Source organism: Astatotilapia calliptera, chromosome 23 (genome assembly GCF_900246225.1).
Source record: "Astatotilapia calliptera chromosome 23, fAstCal1.2, whole genome shotgun sequence".
In the NCBI taxonomy this organism is placed as follows: domain Eukaryota; kingdom Metazoa; phylum Chordata; class Actinopteri; order Cichliformes; family Cichlidae; genus Astatotilapia; species Astatotilapia calliptera.
Window position 1 is genome coordinate 32,625,399 of NC_039323.1, and position 25,986 is coordinate 32,651,384.

The 25,986-nt window shown below is 40.8% G+C and overlaps 1 protein-coding gene across 1 annotated transcript in view; it reads right to left on the bottom strand.

Moving 5' to 3' along the window:
• mgat5 (alpha-1,6-mannosylglycoprotein 6-beta-N-acetylglucosaminyltransferase) overlaps nt 1-25,986 on the bottom strand; it is an 87,643-nt gene that overhangs the window by 16,166 nt on the left and 45,491 nt on the right. Inside the window, exons 9-10 of the mRNA XM_026157599.1 lie at nt 19,756-19,889; nt 8,882-9,015 (exon numbers count right to left, since the gene is read on the bottom strand). Coding sequence (XP_026013384.1) covers nt 8,882-9,015; nt 19,756-19,889 — 268 coding nt within the window. The remainder of the gene's footprint in view (nt 1-8,881; nt 9,016-19,755; nt 19,890-25,986) is intronic.

Sequence of the window (25,986 nt, forward strand, 5' to 3'; positions counted from 1 at the left end):
CTTTCATACACATGCACAGTTAGAACAGTGGCTTATATTAAACATGGATAAAAAAATAAGGCCAGTGTAAGTACAAGTGATCTCTGTAAGCCAAAAAGCTCAGGCTCAGGGTTTTTTTCTACTCTTGGCTCGCAACATCTCTACAAACCTATTTACAAAGAGGCAGCCAATCAGAAGAGGTTTTCTTAAAGGTAGAAGTTAAATTGCTTTTTTTCCAGACAGGTATAGGATAAAAAGAAGGATTATTTCAACTGGTAAAACACTGAGCTCCATACAGGGGTCTGACATGTTTAAAAAAGAAAATCATTGAAATACATGTACACAACTGTATACAGTCCTCCTAAACTTGATTTTGTTCTCAGGCCTAAAGTTAAAGAAAAGAGAGCAGACTGTTGAGTCGAGCAGTAACCTGAAGAGGTGTGGGGAGCTTGAGCCTCATCAGAATGCAGACAGATGCATGCGCTTCGACTTACATGACCATCAAACCGCCTTCAACATCGAACATCAAACGCACCTCAGATCGGCCCCCTCCCCAATCTGAAATTATTTCCAACTGAGAGACTCTGGGGGCCCCAAAACTGCAAGCTTGTCAATCAAAGCAAAGAATAAAATGAAGTTTAAAAAAAAATCACTTCAGCCATTCTTCAGAGAGACGGGAAAAATCATTTCCCTCCACAACACTCAGACCCATTCAACACACATACTGCAGTGATATACTGAGCCTTGGAGAAAGGCTGCAGTTTAAGTGTGATGTGTACACGGTGCTGCAGAGAGGTTTATCTCTGTCGCTGTATGTTTTAAAAATCAACCATGGAGTCACTTCAGGGAGGACACAGAGTCAAGCTCAGCACCACATCTGCTGATGGCTCAATGATTCCCTTTCACACATCCCAAAAGAAAACATCACATACACAGATATGTAAAGCAGATGTAGTGGCCGACACAATGACTTTAGTCACCAGGTACCATTCACACAAGCACTTTTTTCTATGCTTTTTCTAAGTGAGTGCTTTTTTATCTAACATTTGTAGAACTTGGGGTTAATATCTTCCCAAAGGATATTTGGCATGCAGACTGGGAGCAACCAGGAACTGAACCACCAACCTTCCGATTAGCAGATGACCTGCGCAACCTCTCTGCCTTAGTTCCACTGAAAGGAACTCCTAATGGTTCAGCATTCCAGCTCTGTGAGTATGGCTGCTTCCTGTTCCAACATGACTGTGCACCAGTACAAAAAGCAAGGTCCACAAAGACATGGATGAGAGTTTGGTGTGGAAGCACTTGACTGGCCTGCACAGAGTCCAATGTCAATGTCAATGTCATTTCCTGACCTCACAAATGTGCTTCTGGGAGCATTCCTATAAACACACTTCCCTGAAGAATTGAAGCTTTTACAGTTGCAAAGGGCGGGGCCCACATCATATTAAACCCTACAGATTAAGAATATGATGTCACTCAGGTTCATATGAGTGTGAAAGCAGACCAGTGAGTACTTCTAGCTTATAGTGTACATACCAAACCCCTGATGAGTTATTAATTTAACAGCTCACCGTTGCTGCTCCCTCTGCTTCTATTAGTATTTCAAATTGGCCTGCTGTTGTTTCCTATTGTAGATGCATGTGTGGTTAACAACAACGGCAGGTGCAAAGCTTGCAAACACTGCTTCTCTTGTGATGATTTCATAACCTTTAAATGCTTTTAAACCATTGCTGTGACAAATATTAAAGCACACTATAAATACTGGAACACTTTTATCGGAAGGCTTGATCACCAGTGTGTTGGCTCATTTGACGCTGCTACCTTCATGGACAATCTGGAAAATTCAATAGCTAGCTTGACAGATGCTGAAGGAATAGCCACAGGAATGCTGGTGATAAATCTGCATCCAGAGATGCTTGGGGTGCAGTCAGGAAAGGTCATTACACTTCAATACCCTGCAATGCCCCATTAGGCAGAGCAGTCTCTAATCTACTGGAGGAATCTGGTAGTTCCACCACACGGAGCATGTTTTTGATTGTGAGACAGTAGAGGAGGTGCTACATGACTGCCACCCCAGCTGTGTGTATAGGCTCTGCGTTAATCATCCAAGTGTTTCAGCCTGGACTGGTGTGTGACAAAGAGTTGAATTTCAAGTCCTGTAGAGGAGGACTAATAATCATAATCATATAAAAAGCAAACAGAAACAGAGAAACCGCAGCTATAATATCCTTGCTGTGATAGAAACACCTGTATCTGTCACACGCTTCAATGGGTGCTATTAAAGGCTTGTATATGGTAGCTCAAGGCACAGGGGAATACCATTTTTCCACACATTTAAAGGACAAAAATGAGCAGGGAACAAAATAGGTGCTACTGGGAGGAGTTTAAGCTAATTCCTGGCTAAGAAAGGTACTCACATTCAGAATGGATATGGTGCTGGGTAATACATTTCTCCTTGTTAACCAAATGGAGCTACTACAATTTACTGATTTATTTATGGTTTCTGTGTGTTCTCCTGCTCTGTCCTTGTGCTGTCTAAATTAAACACCTCTCCTGTAAATGTTTGTGGAAGCAGAGCGTGTCAATATTCAATGCGTGTTTCCTCTTTACTTTTTTAAAACCAGGACATACAATGACAAATGACCCTGCCAGCTTCACTTGTCTCTTTAAATCACAGAGATGACAGTTCAACTCTTCTCACTGGTTGAATTATCAATTGCCACTGTTTCACAATTTCAGTGATTGAAATCAAATTTCAATCTAGGGTAGACAAACATTAAGAATTACTAAAGACTGCGTTCTAATTGTCTGTGTGCTCCTCAAATATAAGACTGTATGCACAGTGTGTGTGTGTTAGTTCTGCTAGCGTTGTAGGTACACACCCATGGTTTTTATTGGTTTTATTAGCCTCTTTGCTACACTACCAACAGAGCACGTCCAGCTGATGGTCAGGTTAAATTTTTACTTTGAACCGAAATGGGTATTCTTCCTTGTCCCATATCCCTCGTCCTGTAGGAGGTTTCTACCTGTTAAAAGGACGTCTTTCCTTCTCGCTGTCGCCTAATGTAGAGGGTCATCTGATTGTTGGGGTTTTCTCTATATTATTGTAGGGTCTTTACTTTGCAATATATAAGTAGATAAGTATCACACATGGGGCCTGAAGGCCGGAGGTGGAAAAATGTGTTCATAAAAAAATAAATAAAATTGTAGTCTAGCCTTCATTCATTGCAGTGGTACTAAAGTTAATTCATGCATGAACTGTATCATATACTTGTATTTGAATACTAACACTGTTGTCTATTATATCTGTTATATCTGTATTTAAGATATAATTATATATACTGTATAAAAAGTATAAAAAACGTTTATCAGAAAACTGAGTAATTTCTAAGTTTTTGTTTTTTCGAAATACAGACCCAGGCTTAGTTAAAGTATTTCATCATGTGTACCAAAATTTTATGAATTTTTGTACATTTCAGCACCAAATGCATGAATTTCGCTGCTAAGTATTGTTTCTTTTCAGGATGTCCTGCTTTTCCAGTTGCAAAATACTACAAATGGCAAACTGAATATTTAACACTGCAGATCAACAAAGAAAAGCAATAACAGCTCCCACCTTCTGGAAATGTCTTGAGCCTAATTTAATAAAACATCTGTGACAGGAGAAGTCAATTTAATAACCGCAATAAAAAATGTTTCCAACCCAGCCCATCTCTTCCCTCAAACTTCATATTGAGCTTTAATGTTCGACTCAACTGGATTATCATAGAAGGGGAATCACAATGCTGTCTGCTTATGAGCCTACAAGGGTTAGAGTGCTCTGACTGTGCTGCTTGTGTGAGCTCCGTGTGTGCGTTTGTGTCTCTCTCCCTGTCAGCGCGGTGCGATTCGTCTTTCTTCACCATGTCCTCTGATATGCCGCCAAGGGCCTGCAGCTCTCCTCCCTGTACAGCCCACTCATTCTCACCTTTCTCCATGTTCCCTTCTGTCTCATCAAATGCTCTCGTACACGCTGAATGCTGTGAAATAGGAAAACCGACTAATGTAGCACGCTGCTGCTGTAAGTCAAGGTAAAAGCAATAATCACTCGTTGATGTTTTTAATTAAACCTAGACGCGTTAGAGAAGAATCCTTCCTCTTTAATATATTATGAATCTTCTAAATGTATCATTTTTACTTTTATTATTACAGTTACAATTAATATTGAGTTACTGAACATTAATGGTATCATCACTGCCTGTTCATTGCCCCTTGGTGAAACTGTATTGCCATTACATTCTTAACATTGACCTGCCAGGAGCCACCGACACACAGCTCGATTGTATAATGTGTGTGTGTATGTGAATGAATGGGAAAAGATTAAGGGGGGGGGGGGGGGCATTTGGTCACTCTCAGCTGCTTGGGTCTGCATTTCTACTCCTCCAGCTATGGGTTGCTATAGAAACAGCTCTCTCAAAGGAAGTCTAGCCATCTTATTTCAGGTCTCAAAAACCAGGACCTCCCTCGCCGTTTCACGTCCAGCCGTGCTCGACCTCGAGGTCAGATGAGCCACCTGCTACCGTGTGCTTTTCAGAGGTCACACACAGCCAAATGAAAAACAGCCAGTTTACTATTAATGAGTAGAGGCTTGCTACTCATCACTGTTACAGAGCCATGGACTCAATGCAATATAAAAGAACTTGTTTAGTTTGCTCATGTGTTAAAACAACACATTTAAGTGTTATCAAACAAATCCATAAAGCTATACAGATGCTGATAATCCTGGTACCTAGTACGTTTCATGCATGTTGATTAACAGACATACGATCAGCTACGATCCCTAGAGTAAGATTTTTATTAAAGAGATCTACTCATTTCCACCGCAGTTTTCATAATCCTGGTCAACACTAGGTGCAGCACTCACAGCTCCCCCGACTCTAAACTGCTCCCAAATAACCTGTGACATGTTTTAGTTTTACACAAGACTTCATATTTCTGTTGCCCAGGGGTGTCGTCTGGCAAACAGCTAATAGGAGCATAATTGTATATGTATATGCCTTGGTGCCACCCTTCCAGTTCATCTCCACCTTTTTCGTTTTTGCTCACTTTCCTCTCTTTGAGACAAATTTCTTCTAACATGTAAAGAGTTGGTTTGAACAGTGGGTGAATGGGGCTTCTGTATTTGATATTACTAATGTCACGTAGAGCCAAGAGTAGAAAAATACAGTGTGAAATGGAGCATTTAGAGGAGTATATGCGTATATAAACTGACCTTCTTATTTAACGTGTTGGCCATGCTTAATATAAACATCCAACATGTCCAACAGAACACATAAGATAGAAAATGAGGAGATATAATGATTGGTTTCTTTTAAGGGACCTTTGCTGTAACCGTCTCGGTCACTGTCTGCACTTAATGAGCTCACAGTTATTTCTATTTGCAACATTTCAGCCAGACAGACCTTATCACGCATGAATTTTTCATGACACAGGGAATCGCTTCTGACACCAGTGTTCAGGCTCTGAGTATACATCCTCTCTGGAGAAGGATGTAATGAACATGGAACACCTCCCCCTCTGTAAGCTCCCAGCATGTGTGTTTTTTTCTAATTAAATCTCTGCGGGGTTTCAGAAAGACTGCATTTTTTTGTTCTGTACCCCGTGTTCCCACCAGATTCCCGTTTGGAGGTACAAATATGGCACATGGGTATCGCTCTTGCCCACGTGAAAGGTTTAATAACGTGTATCTTGCAAGATTTTTTGGAAAATAGCTCAAATTATGTAAAAAAAAAAAGACAAAAGAAAAACAAAAGTACGTATAACATTCAAATAATCTACACAAACGTTATATAAGAGAGAGCGTGCGTCCCTGTGATCGATCTACTCCACACACTGCTTCCCATCACACACCTGTGGGATGAAAGTGACCATACTTTCAAACAGCTCTGTTTTACATAAAGTCTATTACCCACCAAAACCCCACATTAAACCTGCCTGTGCAGGAGGCTGGCTCCTGTTTGGGCCACACATTTTCATCCTCAGTGTCCACTTTCTTCACGCTCCTTTGCTGTTTTGGCTCAATAAAACAAAAACATTTGATAAGACTTGTCTAGAGATCAGCTTTACGCTCACTGAGAGCAACAAATAAATAAAATAAACGTGAATGTACAAAGCGCTGCTGTTCAGATGACGCATAAGAAGCTTTTCTTTTTAAAGCAGTGTGAGCTCTGAACTAGTGTGGACATGGGTTAAAGGGGATGCGAGAACAGAAGCAGAATTTCACCACTTCCTCTTCCTGTCTCCATTAACAGCATCATTATACTCCTTATGCTTCTATGGCAACATTTTCCACCAGTGATTTAGTGGGCCAACGTAATCTATAACAGTATATTATGATGGGTTGTTTTATACTACAAATTAATTCTGCAACAAAATAATTTTTTAATAAAAAAACAATTAAAAAGTAGAAAATAGTGAGTGCAAGAAGTACATCTTTTATATACAGTTTATCATCAAACCCTTTCCTTTAGTTGCAGTCTGAATTATTTCACTGTTAGTTAAATAAAATCGTGTTTTTCACAGGTTGAATTTACCTTTAATTTGACTCAAACTCATAAATCATACATAACAGGTAATAATAATAATGAGAAACACTGAAGAAAGGAATCGTAATGATAACAAAAAGTAGACAGCTCTTATTGGGAATTGTAATTTAACGCCAGAAATCATTATGCCTCTTCTTACAGCAGGTCTCACTTTCTACTTTAAAAAGACGATACGTCATTTTGAAATGAAACCTCTCGAGTACATAGAAGGAGATGGCAGCACCGCACGGTTTAAGCGAACAAGGAAGGGAAACGCAGTAAGCCAGTCAACTCGTTATCAGTCAGCCCTAAAACGGCCCTTTAATTAAAAGCAAGAGGTAATGAACGCGCTCGGGAGTCTGATTAGCAGCTAATGCCCCTTGCTGGGAGCTGATGGGCTTCCCCATCTGCCCTTTTAAAGCCGGACTGAATGGCACAATACTGTGTGTGTAGTGACTCACCAGAAGAAGCCATCAACCGCAGCAGTACACCTCTGGATTAAAAACTGTAACGCCTCGGGATTTACAGACTTATAAAGTGGCTTGGAAGTGTAAGTGTTGAATATGTTTTACATTAGGAGGGCTCTTTTTTTTGAACTTCTTCTCACTATCCTCTCTGAGGATGAATCACCTCAGTGGTTGGCATAATAATAAGCCAGTCAGCTACTAACACCCTCAGCAAGCCAGCAGGGAATAATAATAATAATGATAACAATAACTAGATAGATAGATAACGTCAGTGCTAAGATGAAGCTCAAAGTGTAATTAAAACTGTAAGTGCAAACAGGTAATTACATCAATACAAACGGCTAAAATTGTTAGCTAGATGCATTTAACAGAAATGAGCATGCTAACAACGTCACATTCTACCACCGGATGTAGCACGAATTCAAACAAACACAAGTTTCTTCGTATGAAAACATGACAGCGTGAACATGTCATTACTAACCAGTTGACTGTGTAGCAAGAATAGGCCAGCGTGCTCTGCTAGAGCACCACTGTGTGGAAAACGAGGACCGTCAGTTACCGATTACTGTACTTTATTTGGATTGCGGTGTTATATTTTGTGCGTAATCTATTTGTGATGATAACTTTGGGGGATATTATGCTGCCTTTGCTAGAGCAGCTAAAGTAATATTTAACTAATGCAACACTTAGTTGATTATTGCAAGTTAATTTAGGGACTAGACAGCAGCTTGTCCATGAGTTAGGTAGCTAAGAAGTATTAATTTAGCTGATTTAATATTTCACCACAAATATTAACTTCAAATTAATAATCACAGTTTTCATTGTGGTGCATAACGACACATCGTGTTGCTGTTCTTAGGAACAAAATCCTTTCCATCAATATCCTCTGCACACAGTGCAAAGTGTATGCTTGCAGACAGGGTCACTCTCTGTCAAGTGAAGGCTGTCTGCGCTCTGTTTTATTCCAAAGCTGAAGTCTGCCGACGCAGTAAGAGCTGCTGAGAACTGTTCTCTCAGATTTTCTGAGACACAGTAAAGGTATGAATAAAAAAAACAAAAAACAGTACGCATATTTTAAATGAGCTTAAAGGCAGCAAGTAAAGTTAGATAAAAGCAAGTGGAACAATCCACAAGAACAGTATTATTTCCAGAGTAAGATCATTAATCGGTTAGGTTGGGCTTATTATTTAATCCTCCACATCTTTATCACACTGCCTCCTACACGAGGACAGTTCTCTTTGTAGCATCTATTATTATCCCATCGAGTTCAGACATCTATAGAGTCAGTTGGATCTGGAGCAACCCACTCAGAAGCATACGTGGTGTCAGCTGAAAGCTCATCAAGGCCTGGGTACTAATCCAGCCATCCATGTCGAGCCAAACAATGTTCAAATCTCCCCAAAGTCTCCAAGCCATTTTTGTCTAGGATACAGTAATCCCTTGGTCTCTGTGCTGCAGAGTGAGCATGCATTTGAATATATTAAAACCTCCACCAAGGAGGTGATAAGCTGAATTTGAGCTCCTAAACCAGACTGCTATTAAGTTTCCTGTGAAAGTTTCACCCAAGGTTGTTCAAAGAGTTTCACTGCAGAGCTCTCAGAGGGCTGACAATGGGTTATCCTTGGTGCATTGGGCTTCTCTGGCATGCTTAGTGAAGTCTGTCCCTGTCATCTTCACAGGGAGGACATACATATCTAACTTTGTGCCCATTTGTAACTGTTAAAAAGGTGGAATCTGGAGGTGCATAGACACAGTGACTGCAAGCAGTGAATGTAGATCATAAACATGTGCAAAGAAAAACATAAAGGCACATATAAGTAACAATATAAATGAATTTAAGTTTAATATAAGAGCATTTAAAGATGATGTTACCTTCCAGAAGTTGTCCACCTTGCCATAGACTAGTGACTGATTCTGTCTCTTAACGTCATCGATGTGCTTGATGTCACTGGCGTTGAGGTGCTGCTCCACAACAAAGCCCAGGAAACTGTTGTCTGGGGTGTGAGCTGCGACAGAACGGGGGAAAGAATATGTGAGCAATTCTACAGAATTGGTGTCATTTGTACCTGACAAAGGTCAGCTTTGCATTTACGTGTAAAGCTTTTTTGGTGCCATGTGACATCTATCTTTGTCAGCACACCACGTGGCATCGTTCAACATTAACCATGAGACTTCATTGTTAACTGTCCTGAAAACCTGAGACTGACTGACTGAAAGACCACGTGCACCTAACAATAACGAAACAATAAATTTTATTTAGAAGACTCTGATGATGTCACTGCATCAGGGCTTGAATATGAAAAACAAACAAACAAACAAACAAACAAGGAGGACGATAAATGTTTTAATTTCTCTAAAAATAAAACACACTTAAATTGATCAGAGGTGAGCTCTGCCGGGAGAGAGACCAGCGAACACTGCATCCTGGTTCCTTTCATTCCACTTCTACTCAGCGTTGAGTGCGGAGCCTGAAGCTGGCAGCGTTTTACCTCACTAGCATCTGCCTTGTAAAACAAGTGTGAAGACAAGGGTTTGGAGCACGGACAGGAAAGGCTCAGTCAGGAATTAAATGGCCTAATAACATCATTTAAAACGAAATAACGGAGCACTACAAAGCAGCCCGTGCCTTCACCTCTGGAAGCGAACGGAGCGAGGTTGTGTTGGGGAGGTGGTTGGCTGTGCATTTGTGGTTTGAGCTGGAGCTCCGGGGAGCCACTGCGGTCAGAGCTTGTTCTTACCGCAAGCTTATTACTACAAAGGCAAACTGAGGTCAGTCAGTCAGGGGAGACGGAATGAGCTTCAGGGCAGTAAATAAGGGAAAGATTGAGAGAGGAATTCAACTACCTGCCAGCACTTAAACAACTCAAGTTCAAGCGCTGCAATTAAACTGTGGATTAATAATACTTTATGTAACATGAAGGAATATATTGTGACTTTTGACACGTGATGGCAGGAATACAGAAAGCATGACTTTTCTCAGTTCTACAAGTAAAACTGACGTGTTCTTTGTCATGGTGATGGGTGGATTGGTACAGCATCCCGCTTAAGAAAGAGACAGTGTTTGCTTTTGCCATCTCACCGGGCAGGTCACATATTGGCTCACGCTTAATACGTTTAGGCAAACAAAAAAAAGAAAAGGGAATGGCTATGCAGAGTAAAGCAACAGTCCACGCAACTCCTGAACGATGGCAAAAATATGCAGTCACATCCTTTTCTGCAATGACTTGAAAAGGGCGCAAGGAGACAGCAGTTGTTACGGTCTGCCTGAACATAAAGCAAATACAGATTTCAAAGTTTCCATGACTGTGCTGAAATATTTCATTTGGGACAGTCATCACACGCGCCTCACCCGTTACACGTCAAACTCTTCACTTTGGGGAGATGCACAGATAAGCAGCTTATTCTTTGGGCAAAGTGCTGCTTGGCGAGGGTAGAACACTATCATGCGATTTCAATTCCTGTCTATTACAGTCAAAACTATTGCTCTTCACTTCCTAACATGAAAACACAAAGGAACCTTTGACCCAACATTACAGGTGATTCACTTTGTGTGAGGAGTGTGGGAGAGTGCAATAACGTGGGAGTAGCTGTTGTGGAGATATTGCCACGTCTGTACGAGGTGTCAGTGTGGGAAGGAATCAAGCGCCACTCCCACAATACACAGTGTAAGGTCAACATAAAATTGCTGATAAGCACCGATCTCTTTAAGCATGAGAGCCCTTCCCTGTGACATTTAAAGGAAATTTGACAATAGATGGAAACTGCCACATCCCAAAGACTTAAAATTCAGGATTTCACATCCTGTTACTTCAGTTGTGACCTTTTTGTGTGTTCATTTGTGAGTCAGTCAACATTATCTGTGGATTATCCCTTTAATCTCTTTTACTCAGCTAACTGTCGTCTGTGGGAGGGAAAGAATCAGAGAATAAAATGTATATTTTTGATCATCGTTACTGTGTTACGGTCATTGTACTGCTCCTTGTTTATTGGTGTAATCCTTTAATCCTTTGCATTTATGTTTCCTGAGTCCCTTCCTTTTTAATGTCCTCCTATATTTATGGGCTCAAAATGTGGTCATAAATATTTTGTACTTGTAAATCAGTTTTGTATGTGTAAAAAGAATTTGTGTGTGTGTAAAAAAGATTTGTATGTGTAAAAAGAATTTGTGTGTGTGTAAAAAAGATTTGTATGTGTAAAAAGAATTTGTATGTGTGTAAAAAAGATTTGTGTGTGGACTGTGTGGACAGTTTGAAGCTGGAGGATCTCTGTGTAAATGATAGAAGCTAGGTCCCGTAACTTTCAGCAGTTGTTGAAAGGATAACGTTGTGTTATATCAGTGGTTAGAAATACCATTATTACTTTAGGATTAGTTTAACACAAAGTCAGGGCTGACCCGGGACCATGGCTGTGAGTCACAGTGGGCAGCATAAAAGTCCTTTCACATCGGACGCAGGATGTGCTGCTAATGCTAACTAAAAGCAAAGGATCCAGAATTTGTTGCGCTGGCTGCTGAGCTCTGTGGGTTTTTGCAGCAGCTCTACCTGTACTAGATGCACCTGCTGCTTGTCTTTTCTATCTCTGACTTTATGTCCTCTACAAGAGTTTCTGGGGTTTTTTTGCTAGTTCTTCAAATGTTCAATAAAAACATGTATGCTAATTCATAACAAAGAAAGCTTTGTAATGAAGACCCCCCCCCCCCCCCCCCCTCCCCCCCCTCCCCCGTGGTCCGCAGTGCTGTTGAAAAGGCTGTGGAAGTCCCTGTATTAAACACGTAGACCTGTGACACACCACCAACCTCGGACGACCACAGACTGTTTTCCTTCGTGGTGATGAAGGAAAACGCTGGGTTGGCATGTAAAAGGGCATTTATTCCCTTCAAAGACCTGCAGTTCAAAAAAAGCGCCCCTCCGACAGCCAAACCCATCTGTTCTCTGATTGGATTGTTACATTTGTGATTGACATGACCATTGAACAATCAGATGAAAGGAAGAAAAATAGGGTCAAAATTCGTACAAAATTTGGCATTAGTAACTTGCAGTCCACACACAAATCTTTTTTACACATACAAATCCTGATTTACAAGTACAAAATATTTATGACCACATTTTGAGCCCATATACAGGGTGGGCCATTTATATGGATACACCGTAATAACATGGGAATGGTTGGTGATATTAAAGTCCTGTTTGTGGCACATTAGTATATGTGAGGGGGCAAACTCCTGAAGGTGGGTGGTGACCATGGTGGCCATTTAGAAGTCGGCCATCTTGGATACAACTTTTGTTTTTTCAATAAGAAGAGGGCCATGTGACACATCAAACTTATTGGTAATGTCACAAGAAAAACAATGGTGTGCTTGGTTTCAACGTAACTTTATTCTGTCATGAGTTATTTACAAGTTTCTCTTTGTTCACAGCCATTGACATGTCGAAGAGGTTAACACGTGAGGAGCGGATCGAAATTGTGTTGATATCTGGTGAACGCAGTAACCGGGTCATTGCAGCAGATTTCAGTGCAAGACACCCTACGAGACCACCCATCTCCCATGCTACAGTTAGCAAACTGCTTGCTAAGTTTTGTGAAACTGGTTCAGTGTTGGATTTGCCAAAATGTGGACGCAAGAAAACTGTCAGTAATGAAGAAACATCAGTGGCTGTCCTAGCTTCATTCAGCAAGAGCCCACAGCGTAGCACTCGCCGCATGTCATTGGAGAGTGGCATTAGTCAAACATCCCTTCGGCGGATATTAGCTACTCACAAATGGCACCCTTACAAACTCCAGCTACTGCAGCATCTCAATGAGGATGACCCAGATCGGCGCACAGAATTTGCAGAATGGGCAAAACAAAAATTGGAACAGGGCCCTCAGTTCACGCAGAAGATTTTGTACAGTGATGAGGCTTCACTTTTATGTGAATGGTGAAGTTAACAAACAAAACCACCGCTATTGGTCTGACACTGACCCACATTGGATGGATCCCTCCAAGACTGTTGGAACAACAAAAGTGATGGTTTGGTGTGGTATGTGGGGTACAACGATAGTGGGTCCATTCTTCATCAATGGAAACCTCAAGGCCACTGGATATTTGAAATCGCTACATGATGATGTGTTTCCCTCTTTATGCACTGAAGCTGGCACGTTCCCTGAGTTTTTCCAGCAAGATGGTGCACCGCCACATTATGGGTGCCAGGTCCGAGCATTCCTAGATGAACAGTTTCCTGGAAAGTGGATTGGTTGTCGTGGGCCAGTTGAATGGCTCGCAAGGTCTCCCGATCTGACCCCCTTAGACTTTTATCTTTGGGCTCATCTGAAGGCAATTGTCTATGGTGTGAAGATACGAGATGTGCAGCACCTGAAACTACGGATGCTGGATGCCTGTGCGGGCATTTCTCCTGCGGTGTTGCTATCAGTGTGTGAAGAGTGGGAGAAGAAGGTTGCATTGACAATCCAACACAATGGGCAGCACATTGAACACATTTTATAAGTGGTCAGAAACTTGTAAATAACTCATGAAAGAATAAAGTTACGTTGAAACCAAGCACACCATTGTTTTTCTTGTGACATTACCAATAAGTTTGATGTGTCACATGGCCCTCTTCCTATTGAAAAAACAAAAGTTGTATCCAAGATGGCCGACTTCTAAATGGTCACCACCCATCTTGAGGAGTTTGCCCCCTCACATATACTAATGTGCCACAAACAGGACTTTAATATCACCAACCATTCCCATGTTATTACGGTGTATCCATATAAATGGCCCACCCTGTATAGTCCCTCCAATCCTTCTTTTACTTTACTTCCTACTTTTTTTTGCAAGTCAGCTGCTCACTCTCTCTGTTTATACTTCCCTCCTTTGTGTTTTTCCTGCCCTCAGTAATGTTTTGACTAAATTTACATGTGCCTTACTATCCATGTCCCTGGAGTGTTTAATTCAACTGATTTGCCACTTAACTCACGTCTTTTCACTCTGTTTGTTTATACACTCGCTCCCCTTATCCCCAACTGGTCGTGGCAGACCTCCTTGAGCCTCATATTGTTAAAATGGAGTTTTTCCTTCCCACTGTCACCAAGTGCTTGCTAATAGAGGATTGACTTGATTCCCAAGGTTTTCTTTGTCCTATTGTAGGGCCTTTACCCTACAATACAAAGGGCCTTGAGTGACTGTTGTTGTGATTTTGCACAATATAAATTAAATTAAATTGAAAGTATATTTAGTCGGGCTGTGATCTGGTGTCCTGTTGGCTGCTGAACATCTTCTCTGTATTTGGAGCTACTTTACAAACATTGTTACCGTCGTGACAGTAAAAGATTTTTTGAGAAAGCAGAAACATATATTTAAAGTCATTGACAGCTGTTAGTGTAGAAAGGATAACAAAGCTTGGTAAAAGCTAGATTGGAGAAAACCTTGGAGCAGAGGTCAGTCTTCATAATTACTCCAAGAGCTGATTGACGACAAATCTCATATTTAACATTATATTTAAATACGTATTTTAATATAATGTATTTTTACATAGTCAGATCCAAAAAGATGCCCACTCAGATGATAACAAGAGACTATGATGGTTTTCTAATGCCAAAGAGGCGGAGGTGTCCTGAGAACTTGGAGGAGACTGAACTAACACTCTTCCATCAAACTGTGTAAACAGGACAGGCTATTAATTAGTGTTCAGCCTTCTTGATGCACTTGGTAACAGATGCTTCTTGTCCCACAAGGGCTGCTACTCAAAATGTCACTCAACTTGCCACAGCATCATTCGCTATTAGCTAACAAACAGCCTGGGAGGACAGCGCTGTCGGAGAAGCACTTGCTCTGAGCGCCAGAGGTGAGGGAGCAAATTTGCTTTCTAAGGAAGCCTAGACTTACTCTGTTAGATTAGCAGTCAATATAGGACTCTGAGGAGAAAGATATCTTTCTGGGATATTTATTGCCTAAAGAAGCAGTAAGATCTCAGTAAATTCTGACTATTCGTCATCGTACAATGGCTCCTGCACAAAAAATATCAGACAAATGTAATCCCAAATTATAAACTAGGGATTGTGTGATTAGTGTTGGCCCAACAAGAAACTTTTATTCTGCTGGCCAGACAGAACTGCAAAAATGCAACATCAGCGCTTAAATCTCAGACGCTTTGAAAAACCTACATCAAAGACTTCAGGGTCTTACAGCATCTCTGAATGGCCCTGAAGGGGGAAAATAAACAAGCTACATCTGCAAGTTTGAGATTTTAAATCTCGAGTAGAGTTTGGATCTTTTTGAATTCAGTGAGGAAAACTGAAAGGGTCCCTAACAGCCTTTCTTTCTCAGCATATTCTATTTAGTGTGATTGAATGGAAGGATAACATTAGGAAACCATTGGTATAAATTGATACAGCAGGTCTGCAAAGTAAATCTCTGCTTCTTAGTTAGGTGTTCTTTAACTACCAACCACTTACAGTATAGGCAGAACAGAACGAAATAGCCATATTTGCGTTTCTCGGCAGCATTCCTATATTGTCTGAAGCTTCTCCTCCACTGATATTATAGAAATCCACTTCAATCAATCTAAATGATCATCTGTAAAGGTTTCAAATGAAGCAGGGTAAGAACACACTGTGAGGCGCTGAATTACATCAAAATAACACCCTCAGTGTCCCCTTCACTGCGAGCATTGCTAAACAGAAACAGGCACACGGATTCTACTTGTCAGGAATTACATTTTCTTGTCAGGGACAAACATTTCAAAGTAATACAAATTTCGTTGTACATGTCTAATGACAATAAAGGTCTATTCTATTCTGTTCTATCCAAATCTATTTTGACATAGCGACGTGGTGTGATAAAGTATTTAGCCCTCTTCCTGGTTTGTTATTGTTTTATTTTACCAAACAAATTGTAATTTTACACAAAGACAACCTGAGTAATTCCAATCATGCTGTTTTTAAATGATTTTTTCATTAATTAGGGAAAAAAATTGTCCAAATCTACCTGGCCCTGTGTGGAAAAGTAATTGTCCCCTAACCCTAATAACTGGTTGTGCCACCCTTGGTAGCAAAAACTGCAATCAAGTGTTTTTATGATAACTGGTGATGAGTCTTTCACATCTTATTTGCAGAATTGTTTTAATTTAGCATGAATTGCCTGTTAAAGGTCGTGCCAAGTCCAGGCTTTGATTAGTCCACTTTAAAACCTTCATTTTGGTGTTTTTTGGGCAATTCAGATGTGGATGCCTGGTGTGTTTCACATCATCGTCCTGCGTAACCCAAGTGCTCTTAAATTTTCAGACGGTGAACTGAAGGCCGGACACATTGTAAGTGGTCCAGGTGGTAAAACAGCTAAGCAGGCCCAGACAATCACACTACCACCACCATGTTGGTATGATGTTCTATTTATGAAATCCTGGGTTAGTTTTACACCAGATGTAACGGGACACAAAAAGTTCAGCTTTTGTCACTGAATGTTTTTTTTCTGATGTGCTTCCCCTCATAAACAGGACGATTTGATTCATTTACTGCACAGCCACTATGGCCTAACCGCTGATTAGAGGAGTCCAGCTATGAAGCTGAGAGTTTTTCCTCTCATCATCTTGGTATTTTGAAAATGAATGTAATGAGCAAGGAGTGGCTTTGACTGATAAACTGCACGTCATCAGCTAACGGCTTGTGATTGACAAGTTGTTAGCCAATGAGCCAATCAGCTAACCCCGGATAATCCTCCCTTCTGATACTGACTGACTGGAAAAGCAGGTGCGCTGGTTTGACCGAGGGCTCTCGTTTCATTGTTGTAAACAGATGCTCTTGTACTTTTGATGCCATGTAAAGTAGGCGTGCTGAGAGGGAAAGTCAGAGAGCAAACAATAGATTAAAAGAAATACTTAAGACAACATGTGTGGCAGCGCCATTATCAATCAAAGCTCTCAGGGCACTCCCGGCCAAGCAGACATCAGGGTCAATTACGTAGTTGGCAGAGGTTCAGAGATAAATGCTATCATCTGCTACATTTGACCTCTGACCAGTATTAATCATGATTTCCATGAAGGATTAAACATTCGGTAGCAGAGCAACACAAAGGAAACTGGGCATGAACATACGGTGGATAAGAACCTATTATAGTGAATGCAAATCTGAGGGATCACCACAACACAGGAATAGATGAACCTCGCTGCATCTGAAGGCTTTCTTTTTGCTTTGTTAAGCAAGAACAAGAAATGTGCTCAACAATGCAAATTACTTATCCTTGCAATGTTTAACCAATTAATAAAATCCCCAGTAGCGTCAGCAATGTTAAGTGATTTAAGCCCAGAAAAAAAGAGATCTAAAGCCTGGCTATACTCAATCTATCTGCAGTCACTTCAGGCCTATGTAACTTACAAAAATGTGGATTTCTAAGCTGATGAATCCATGAATAAATTACACGTGAAAGACACTAATCCTGCAAACATGAATTCAGATAAGTTGTATTGCCACTTTTTCCTCTCACTGCACTTAAACATGACACTCCTTTTGGCTACATTTTCCACTGCAGAGCTGGGAATACGTCATGGGGGGACACACCTGTTGGCATTGCGTAACACTGGATCACCACCTCACTTGGCTCACTGTTGCTACTTGTGGAGGAGCTGGTTAGGCCTTTCAGAAAAAACAAAAAACCTCCCCATCTCTCTGTCTTTTTAAAACCTAAAGACTTCCAAACAGCAAACGCAGCTCATCTCATTGCTTCATCCTCCATCTTTTTTCTCTATTCTTTAATAGAGCGACAAAGCCCCGCCCACCTAATAACAGGCTGCTCCGCTACCTGGCTAGCTGAACACAGCAGCTGTTGTGTTTTTGTTATTTATGTGAGACGGTGCACATCCTGGGATGCGAGACAAATTTCACAAGTTTTCCCTGACAAAGTGAAATCAAATCAAATGTCACTCTTTTGCGCTGCATTGATCTACATAATTATTCCGTCAAATCTTCAGATCTTCCGATTATTAATGACTCGTGTTAGGATACACAGCCTATATGAATACAATTTGTACACTAGAAAACTCTCTCTGCTTTCCCAACTCTGAAATAGATTAATGAGTTCATTTGGTCTTGTCTTATTGACCACAGGCCACACACTCCCAATCCCCCCCTAGCCAATGATTTATCCTTATAAATGAACCAATCCGAATCTAGCATAAATTATCGAGCCGAACTCAATTACTCCGCTGTTACATCTCCCTTCAATATGTGACACGGAAAAACAGTTTGATACAGCAAGAAATGCGAGTAATCCATTTCAGAGGAGTTCTGACTGTTGGGCTATGAAGCTGTGTTCACACTCTGAAGAGCTAATCTGAATCACCATGGTTACAGATTATGTTTAGCAGTGAAAATCAGTACTTCTTAGAGAGCATTTTAAGACAATGAAAAAGTCAAAATAAGGTCACAAATGTTTTGGCTTTCAAGTTAGTATTAAGCCTACATTACTTTCTTTTCATGCAGGAAAACTGAAATTAATATCAACAGGAAAATGTGGGCAACTATAAGACTTTTTAGAACCTTTCTTCATTTTAATTCAAGGTTTAAAGAAATAAACTAAAAATAATAACCCAAAGGAACGCTGAGAAAGTCACTGAAACGATGTGAAGCTGACGACGCCACTAACTGTAAAGCTAAAACAACGTGATGAGCAACAGCAGCTCCATATGCAAAAACAATGTGTGCATAATGTGAAAATATTAAATGTTCAAAGTTTCAAACAGCAGACTTCAGCCTGAAAGCCGGTGTAACGCAGCACAATGCGGGGGGGGGGTTGTTGTTCTTGTCTCTCATGTCTAGAAGTGAGGCAATTCTGTGGTTTTAACACTCAGCCCAACTGCTGTGCACTTGTTTCACCAGCGATATCATCTAACCCAGCGACTCTCGACTGGATTTTGTGCAAAGGCTCCAGTGTTTTATGAGAAAGACATACCCTATTCAGTGCACAATGAGCTATTCAGGTGCAGTGGCATTCTGGATAGCTCCAGGCCTCACCTCGCAAACGGAGGATTTGTAGGGGTAACATTTCACTTTCTCTTAGCTATGGGGAAAAGGTCAGTACTCCGGGGATGCTGGCTCCCTTTCCTGCCGCCGCTCATCCGTCTCAACAAATGCGGCTGATTCCAGTTACACAGTGATCCCACAGCAGGAGCGATGCGCCCACACACACACACACACACACACACACACACACACACACACACACACACACACACACACACACACACACACACACACACACACACCCATAGCATCCACACACTACGTCCTACATTCATAATCACAGCAAAATGGAGAGCTGAGTGCCTGACCTCTTACTTACTAATCTGCTTGATGAGATTCCATTAACTCGCACTGTCCTGGATGCTCAGAGCGTGTTTTATGCCTCTTCTTTTTACAGAAACTTCAACATCTAACTGACCTGTAGACACAGCCAGGAGTGCTGAGCAGTTAAACTGATTTATGTTGCAAGCGGCCTCCTACGGCAGCTTGACTTTATTTAAACAGCAGTGTGGGTCACTTGGAGAGGTGATGAAATCTTTCATGTCTTAGTGTAAAGAAGACCAGTGTTATTCTCAAACACTAACATTCTTAGATGCACATGATTATCCTGCTGGCTAAGAGATGATGGGTTTCATTACATTAACTATTTTATAAATCCTGCATTCAATCAAATGGCTACAGCTTTCTAGTCCTCTCAGCGACCGTTAACAGTCGGCTTTGCAGAGAGCGGGTGTGCTTAAAATCTGCCGACTTACGAAACATGGTGTTGAACTGCTGCGGGTTGAGGTTCCACTTCCCCCAGGGCGTCTTGTGGCCCTTGGACTGGGCATAGTGAGCGTGGTTGAACTCTGGCTCAGTCCCAAATGAATCCAGCACCCGCAACATGCACCTGTGGAAAAACAAAACAAAAACACACAAGTTTTAATGACGGTCAGATGCACAGATGTATGCATGCATACACGTTGTGTAACATTAAACAATATCAATCACATAAATCCACCCTTGATCTTCCAGAGAACAATACACTAACAGCACAGTGCACGCAATTAAAATTACCAATTTGTGTTCCTGCCCATTGTTTTTAGTGAAGCACACAGAAACAAGCTCATAATTATTTATTTGAAAGGGGACATGTTAAGCTACTCTACTGAGAAAGAGCATGATTCAAAATTTGTCAACATTTGAACTCCTAATCTTTCCATTTAAGCCACCTTACTGAAGAAACAGAAGGCTTTACTAATAGTAGTGTTTAGCTCAAGAAATAAATGCTGAAGTTTTTGTGTTAGCTTTTGAATGACACTATATTTAAATTTGGAGCTTTAAAAAGCTAAAAACAGTCTTTGTCATGTCAGCGCTTGAGACACATATCATCCATGTAAGAAAATGAAATCACAAATATAAATCCTCAGACTATGATACTGAGGTTTGTTCTGAAGGTGTGGCTGTGAGGGAACATCATGGCTGACTTAAAGGTCACAGTGTGGGATTAATTAGACCAAAAACCAGGGGAGGGAATTGTAAAGCACTTCCTGACCTTTAGTGAATGCACAGCACGGAGTTAATCTCCACAAACAGATATCTGCATATAAATATGGAGAATCTGTAGGAAAGAAACAGTTTTGGCCCTAGAGGCTTTCTGGTTTCCAGTTGTAGTGTGAGTCACGACTCAGCAGACTACACCTGCATGCAAGTAAACAGTCTGTGTGGAAAGCAAAAGAGGGGGGCTCACTGCTTTTATTACCTTCTTTTAAATGTATTTGCTTCAGTGTTCTCATTATAAACAATGCCTGGTACATGAAAGAAGAAGTGTTGGTTTAGATATCACGTATACATTATTTCAATATCGGGTAGCTACACAGAAGTTTCCAAAACAGCGATCATTGGTCCCAGAGGCTAAATCGAGTCAATGATACAGACTGTATAGAAAAGATGGATGTGGCCAATGTGATGTTATTCATTGGTTTTTAAGCCTGAGTTGGCATTTCAGCAAATGCCATGTCATTTATTTATTTATTTATTTTTTTAGAGCTAAACATAAACATATTGGACGCACTCAGCTTGACAAAGCTACTTGCTAATTCAGAGAAAGCTAACGGGTCAACCACGCGAGTAAAAATAGGACAGCAGCTTCCTCGTATCAACAAAAATGAACAAACAAAAACAAAAGCATTAAAAAAACAACAACTGGTGGCTACATGCTGACTGTATTGAATTTTTTCACATTCTATGACTGATTGTAACTTGTGGTGACTACATGGTTGCCCAGAGCTTGATAGCATTGCACACTTTCGCCACTTTTAATTGCGATTTCACAGGTTGCCTGAAAGGAAACAACCTTTCTGCAATCGCTCCAGAGACGTTTTTTTATGAATGCAGACATAATTCCAACATGTAACTATCAGTCCAGATGCAATTGTAATAGCCATGTGAATCTGAGTTAAATGTGAATTTCTGTCTATGCAGACAGCAACAGATATGTGATTGTTGATGATGTATCACAGTTAATTGTTATATTATCAGAAACATGTTGCATCTAATCGCAATTCAACGGCAGATTGAAAGCAGACTGACTCTGTCTTATAGGAACACTTATGTCACATTTAGTGACAGTGTTGGTATGCCAGACAATTTTGCAGGAAAAAAACAACTTAACTGAGAACTTAACTTTATATTAGGGCAGCACGGTTCTCCCCGTGTCCATGTGTGTTCTCTTTGGGTACTCTAGCTTCCTCACACAGTCCAAAGACACAGAGTTACTGGGGTTAGGTTAATTGGTATTTCTAAATTGCCCATAGGTGTGAATGTGAGTGCAAGTGGTATCTGTGTTAGCCCGGCAACAAACTGGTGTTACCGCAGTTACCGCAATACTAACAATAATGCAAAATGTTAAAAATTATAGTAACATTGCATTGTGGGGTATTTCCACCTCTATTATTTGGGTTCATTTTTCATTAGTTAGGCATAAAAAAATCATTGAAAAACATAAAAATTAATATCAAGCTGCTAATCTTGTCCCCACTGACTAAACCCCCCTTCCTCTTTAGACTGCGATGTTCTGGTGGATTTTCTCAGAGGTAACTAAAGTTAAGTGACTTTCACTTTTTGGTCATGGTACAAAACTCAGCATTAATAACTATGATAACAAGAAGCCAGGTGCATATATGGAAGACACACAACCACACACACACACACAGACTTTGATTCAGTCACTGATTGCCTCTCCGCCCACCCAGACGCTGTGCAGCTGGCTGTGTGAACTGTGAAACACCCTGGGAGAGTGAGGAGGTTGGAAACAGATTCGCCAAGAGGAAACTTTAAAATGAAAGCAGCACAACAACATGCCCACATGCTATCTCTAGTCACTCCAGAGGAAAACAACCCTCATCCGTCCCTGGTAGATATACCCTTAACAGATGGGGTAGTGCTGCTGGAGCTGTAAAACGGTGTAAATATGGCTGTAGCGAGGCCCATGAGTTGTGGGCGTCATAATGTGGCAGGAGATGAGGCTGTTTAGCTGAAGAAGTATGTACTTGGTGATACTCGCTGCTTTATTTCAAGCTGGGCTATTATTGTTTTTGTTTTTTACAGTATGAGTCCGATTTCCCCATAAACACCAGCCAAATAAATAAATTATGATGATCGCTATAGTAAATGTCAGTTTCCTCTCATATCATGGTTATCTCAGATGCGACACAAACACATCCAACAAACACAGTCAGTGAAACATTTGGTCTTCAGCTGATCTATCTGACGGTCTGTTACAGGTCTGCACATGCCTGAAGCTAAACACAAGAGCTGAATGATAAACAGAGATATGAGTTAATGGTTTGTCTAATAAAAACGTGAAAATTGTAACACTCTTAACTAATTGTTATTATTTTGGGGTCCCACTGGCTGTGAACCATTAATGTTCCTTTATAATAACATAGGCTCAGTTCATCCTTTAGTTCACTGTATCCATTAAATATTAGGCCATAAAGTAATCGCTATAACATTTCTGACATGCTAAACAAGCTACAAACTGACCTAGTAAGAAGAAAGACAACTAGTTTGATTTTAGTTTAATTTAGCTACCTGTGTTGAAGCTGTACACACAACATTACAAATGATATCAGGATAGAAAAACCAAAATGCAACGCTGTCGCCCAGTCTATGATTGTGTCCCTCGATGTTACACAGTGTTATCAGATTAGGATAACATTAGCAACCCAGTCCTGAGATAAGATTATGACCTGCAGCCAGTCTTGGTAAATTCTTGTAAGGTATATTTTGTTAGACTCAGCCTTTATTGTCTCACTCAACACAAAGTTGAGTTAGTTTGACTCAGTAAGGTCTACATTTCAAATGTTAACTGAAGTAAATGTGAAAAACCTGTTAAGTCTCGATTTAAAGACTAGATGTTTCCATAGATACCACAAATTCTTGACAGTGGCTGTGTGTGAACAATGCTACGATGGCACGCCAAAAATGTCAACGTCTATTACCTACATGTTTCTATTTAAGGACTTGCAAGTCATACCTCTGCACTGACACAGTAGAGAAGGTAAACAACAGCATGAGTCACAAAAAAAACAAACTTGCCTACAAAAAAAAAGTTGTCAAAACAATAGAAACGGCAAAATAAATTGAACAAAGGAAGAAACAGGAAATACTTGTATCAAGACTTGAGTCTTTTGTCCCATGTCTTTCACCTCAACCCCAAACAGTTGTGGCAGATGACTGCTGTTTCTTCCTGTTAAACGGGAGTTTTTCCTTCGCACTGTTGCCAGCTGCTTGCTAACAGCAGGTAGTCTGATCGCTGCGGTTTTTTCTTTATTATTGAAAGGTATTTACCTTACAACATAAAGTGCCTTGAAGCGACTATTGTTGTGTTTTGCTGCATTATAAATGAAATTGAATTAGATATTGTGCTTGAATAAACAGGCTGCTCCCTCGCCACAGGGCTCACTACAGCAGGTGGCTCTGCATGTCTAATTTGTCAGAGATTTAAGCTGGACTCCCTTCGTGACACAACCCCAGTGAGGAACCATGTCTCTAGCTGGAACTAAACCAGTGACCTGGAGCGAACGTGTTAACCACTAGATCCCTGGAAGCGTGTCTGATTAAGCAAGGCGATGAAAGTATTAAATTAAATTGAACGATAGGCAAACACCTGTTCTAGTTTTTACCGAGAAAATAACAACTTGGAGTATTTTCATTACAGAGTAGTATGAAACATAAAGACTGATGGCAGGAATAACAAAACAGCAATCACAAACAGCTTGGACAGACTTGTTTGCTTTGTCCCATCACACAAAAAAAATATGTGTTATTATTAGAGTTTATTGCTTTTAAGAATTTGGGGTCTTAAATGAAAAACAAAAAACAAATCTGGCTTCTTCTGTACATTGGGTACCTCCCTGCATGAATATAAAGAAAATAAAAGGGATTGTGGGATTCTCAGGCCTTAAAAGGAAGAGATATTATTTCCCAGACTCTAAGGTTACACTATACAGTGACACAAAGCGCTTTGACATAACTGTTCAATAATGGTGGGAGAATTAACACCAATAACATCATCTGGACCTTAATTATACCTGAGGCTAAGCCAATTTCCTCAGGGCATAAAGTGAGCGGATGCAGGTTAAAGTGTTCAGTCTCACACAAACAAAACCTGGTGACAAGCAGGAGGAACCGACAGAGCTATTACTGCCCCAGAGTTATTGTTCCTTCTTTTTTCCTGTCAGTCGGCGCTGACAGGAGGCTCTTTTCAAAACAAACTGGGAAGGCCTAATCTACAGTCCTCAGTGGAGCAGTTGGGGAGACAGAATAGAATTGGTCACAACATCATGAACAACAGCTCCTTGGGCCTTTTGGGAAATTGTGGCAATGTATGAGCAGAAAATAGACTCTTTGTCACAACGAGTGCCAGACAAACCTCGACCCAGCGACATGTGCCTACGTGAGGGAAGCTGCTGGCAGCCACAGTTGGCAGCAGTGGTGTCCAGATTTTTACATGAGGAAAGAGAAATGATATGAGAGCCCTCGATAGCTATACATGATATTTAACTGATAGCTATAACAAAGTAAATGACATGAAATCTAGCTGTTTAATGTGACCGATTTTATTTTCTCATTAATATTAAGCCCGCTGAGCCAACACACAAGCATGCTGTTTTATGTCTTACTTTGGGATGATTGTTAGAAATCATAATATAAGTTAGCAAGCTAGCAACTTTTAAACTTCTGAAAGTAAATATTTAACTGTAATACATCAGACATCTCTACTTATGAAGGATCGGTACCGATATTCGGTGCCGTAATTGCACCGGTTCTGACATAAACGGTAGTAACCAGACCGAAAAGCAGCGCACATTCTGGTGCTTTATTTCAGTGTTTTTTTTCTAGAGAAGTCATACACTTTGGATTCTAGCCAATCATTTTACCTTTCCAAGGATAGTAAGCGGGCCCAGGTATGTACGTTCTTTTAGAGCAGAGCTACAGATTAAAAATGCCCAAGGCGAAGTGGTCAAAAGTCTGGCTGTACTTCACAGCAAAAGATGCAAACTCAGCAGCCTGCAACAAGTGCTTTAAGGTGATACTATGCAAAGGAGGTAACTCCTCGAATCTGAAGAAACACCTGCTGACGCATAGCGTTTTTTTAAAAGCCGAGAAATGCACCGTATTTGATAGCTTGCTGCAAGACCTCACACCGAGCACATCTACTGTGGGTGGGTTGCCTGTTATTGGACCCGAGTTAGCAACATCCCCCAAGAACCCGAAGAGGAGAGTCCTGGCCCCTAGCCCTGTCAGTGTAGCAGAAATGATGACGGATGATGATGGCAGCAGCAGCCGTTCTTTTCTGGGCGAGTAGCTTAATGTTGTTCGTGTGTAATTTACGTTGAGTAGGCTAACCACGTTATTACATTAATGCATGTAAGGTGAACTAGCAAACACTGTTGTAGTTACATGCGGCTGTCTTCTTGTTTGATGGCAGATACTCCCTT